The sequence below is a fragment of the Alligator sinensis genome, unplaced genomic scaffold (genome assembly GCF_000455745.1).
Source record: "Alligator sinensis unplaced genomic scaffold, ASM45574v1 scaffold1333_1, whole genome shotgun sequence".
In the NCBI taxonomy this organism is placed as follows: domain Eukaryota; kingdom Metazoa; phylum Chordata; order Crocodylia; family Alligatoridae; genus Alligator; species Alligator sinensis.
The window spans coordinates 241,865-245,608 of record NW_005843200.1 but is presented as its reverse complement, the minus strand read 5'-3'; the positions used below and the strand labels follow the sequence as shown (position 1 = coordinate 245,608).

At 46.3% G+C, this 3,744-nt stretch overlaps 1 protein-coding gene across 1 annotated transcript; it reads right to left on the bottom strand.

The window, feature by feature from the left end:
• Window positions 1–528: 528 nt before the first annotated feature.
• Window positions 529–1,666, bottom strand: LOC102377306 (olfactory receptor 51Q1-like). The gene is made up of 2 exons (XM_025194415.1): window positions 929–1,666; window positions 529–777 (listed from the first exon to the last, which is right to left on the bottom strand). The coding sequence occupies exons 1-2, from the start codon at window positions 1,664–1,666 to the stop codon at window positions 529–531; spliced, it is 987 nt and encodes a 328-aa protein (XP_025050200.1).
• Window positions 1,667–3,744: the final 2,078 nt, after the last annotated feature.

The following is a 3,744-nucleotide window of genomic DNA, read 5'->3' as shown; positions in this document are numbered from 1 at the left end:
ATGCAGGTGATATTAGATGATCTCAAGAGCTCTTCTGCACTCACTCTTCATGCTTATTGAAGAGCAGTTCATGGAGCAAGGTCTCAGCTCATGGGTAAGTACTATTTATAAACAATATTGGTCAAAGCATTCACCGTATTTACAGGGAGGGGCTATGTGGCAAATATGCAAATAGTGCTAATGAGCATAACCTTCATTAAACCACTTGAAACAAATCACTGGGTGTGTCTACACATTCACTCTATTATGCATTAGCCTATTTTAATGCACTTTAAAGCATCACAAAAATGTGCTCTTTAGCTAACATGCATTAAAATATGTTAATGTACCTCTTTCTAGTACCTCATAAAGGAGGTACTAGATTTAATGCACATTACCTAAAGCACATTAATGAACATGTAGACGCACCCACTGAGCATGAACTGTACCCACTAATCTAGTCATAACCACGATGTAAAACAGCAGGAACTCAGGAGCACATTCACATAGATGAACTGGTCTGGACCTGGTGTCCTGCGGACCCTTCTTTTATCTATGAGGTGTTACCACACTTCTTTCAGGCCATGTACCATAGGTCCTCTGCAGAGAGAAAAGTCTGAGGATGCCTTGGCGGATCTGCTTTGTTTTGATGCTGTAAATGATAGGATTCATCACCGGTGGGACAAGCAGGTAGACATTTGCCATCAGAACATGAACCACAGGGGATGTGTGTTGGCCAAACCTGTGAACGATAGATACACCAGCCATCGGGATATATAATATTAAGACTGCAAAGATGTGGGACAAGCAGTTGTTCAGAGCTTTGAGACATTCTTCACGGGAGGCGATGCTCAGGATGGTCTTGAAGATCAAGATATAGGAGGCAAAAATTAGCAGTGAGTCTAACATGAAAATGAGGATGGCTAACGATAATGCATACACTATATATGTGGGACAAGCAGTTGTTCAGAGCTTTGAGACATTCTTCACGGGAGGCGATGCTCAGGATGGTCTTGAAGATCAAGATATAGGAGGCAAAAATTAGCAGTGAGTCTAACATGAAAATGAGGATGGCTAACGATAATCCATACACTATATTGAACGTGATGTCTGCACACACCAGCTTCATCAGATCCTGGTGCAGACAGTAAGAATGGGAGAGTGCATGGGACCTACAAAATGGTAACTTTCTGAGCACAAAGACACCAGGCATCACGATGAAGACGCATCTGCCCAGAATGGCCAAGCCTATCTTGGCTATTCTGCTGCTGGTCAGGATGGAGGCATATCGCAGAGGGTGGCAGATGGCCACGTAGCGGTCAAAGGCCATGGCCAGCAGCACCGAGGACTCCAAGAAGGAAAATGTATGAATAAAATAAAACTGAGTGAAGCAGGCACCAGCACTGATTTGTCTGGAGTTCAGCCAGAGGATGCTCAGCACCGTTGGCATCGTACATAGGGACAAGCCCAGGTCAGCGAGAGCCAGCATGGAGAGGAAGTAGTACATGGGCTCATGCAAGCTGGGGTCCATCTTGATGATGAAGAGAATTGTGCAGTTCCCTACAAAGGCCACGAGGTAAATGGAAGAGAAGGGGATGGTCTGCCAGAGGTGACCAGCATCCAGCCCTGGGATGCCTGCCAGGATGAAGGTCAAACACGTGAAGTTGGTGTTGCTGACAGCTGCCATGAAGGTTTTGGGCCCAATCTGCATGAAAAGAAACAAAGCAGGTCCAAGTAGCTAAGACAAGGGAACAACCTGGTTTTTTACTTTTTCCTCTAGAGCATTGGGGCTGGAAAGGACCTTGAGAGGTGACATCCGGTCCAAGCCCCTGCCTGAGGCAGGATCAGCCCTATGCAAACCAGCCCAGACAAATCCATTGTCCAACTTCTGAGCAAAACTACAGTCACCCCTGACATAGCACCAGGCATCACACCTGAACCTGTCACAGGTAAAGCAGGGGGACTACAACAGCCAACATCCTGTTTGGCCCCCACCGCAGAGGAAGGCAAACCCCCCAAATCTATACCAATCTGACATAGGGGGAAATCCCTTCCTGCCCCCAATGCAGCGTCAGTCTGACCCTGAGCGCAGGGGCAAGACTCTCTTGCCAGGACCCTCCAGGGTCAGTCCTAGTGGGAGCATTGGCACAGCCCAGTCCCCATCCCCACCCTGGACTGCAAAAGCACCCAGCACCTCTGGGGGGGCAACCCCCCCCTGACAAAATGATCACTTCCCACCTCTTGGTAAAAGCCCACAAATAATCAGTTATGTGCCATATACACAGTAATGGTTTGAAAACAGCACTAAACACCACTTCTGCTCATTTCCGGTTTTATGTCCATTAACAGCACCCAAAGCCTTTCAGAGACAGGGAAGTGTAGTGTAAGTTGTTCTACAATGATGGGGCATCTGCCCATAAGGACTAAGGGTCCTCTTTATGGTCTAGTAAATGTTTTGACATCCAAGGGTTGTGTCGCCAGTCAATTGAACAGTCAAATATTCTCAATTGACAGGTCAATTGTCTGCTTATTTTTTGGCCCGTCAAAGATGAAAGCAATTTTATGGGGAGTGAATATATATATAGATATATATATATATTTGCAGTTTTCTTGACAGAAATATTAATTTTTATTGGTTTTTGACATATTTCTTAATGGAAATATTGTGCCTTTTCTGTGTATTATTTGACTGCATTTTTTAAAAATTTGACCAATAGACTGATCTTTATTAGACTGGTCAAATACTCAACCCTATGGCATTCTTCAATAGGTGGCAGAGATTTCACTCTGGATGTGGGGTGGGGATTTGAAGAAGCATTGCTGGTTGCCTGAGATACCCTCATCTCTTCTGCCTGGAAACTGCTATTCTCTGCATGTGTCATGGATTCAAGTAGAGGCAGTGGAGCGGCACTTACGTAAAACCAAGTAAAACTTCCCATGGGATCTCTTCTCTCAAGTCTTGCCTTAGAAGAGCACTGCCAGGGCCTGATTTGGATGCAAAGCGTTTCAACTGCACAGTGATCTAAGAGGAAATCACCCTGTCCTATTCCCTGTCCCTCCTCCACTCTGTGAACTCCAGAAACACATCAGATCCTGCAAGAAAAACTCACGTGCACCTGAGAGGAGACTGCCTGGTCTGGTTGCTCGCTCCCAGTGGCTGCCTATGCAGCACTACTTATACCCCAACAGTGAACCCCCATGGGCAGCTTAGCCCAGCGTTACGTCACTGGGGGAGGAAGGGACTCAGGTGCACAGACACCGAGAGCTGTAACACGGAGCAGCCCTTGGGGACAGCTGCACGCAGCAGTGCCCAGGTCCGATGGTTGTGCCCAGTGGCAGCAGTGACATGCATGGGGGTTATCGAGGATTTTGCAAAGTGGGGTGCAGAGAGGGTGGTGCTTCGTCACATACAACACAACACATTTTTCTCCAGGTAAAAATAAACTAGAAGCTTTACTAATATGCTAGGGGCTTCAGGTGGGATTATTCAGTTTAAGATGGGATCATAAAGATACAGGACTTGATTGGAATGAGTTAAAAGCAATCTGCACGGCTGTGAAATAGGAGCCTTGTTGCCCAGAGCAGCAAATAGACAGCAGGATTGTAGCACAGAAGCTAGCTTAATGGGTAGAACATACAGACCATTAAAAAGCAGAGAGGTTCGTTAACACCCCTGGAATTAAGAGTTTAGGAGGCATCAGGTAGATTGTAATGAACCATGAACTGGCTCCCAGGCAGTTGGTTTTAAACTTTGGGCGCCGCAGG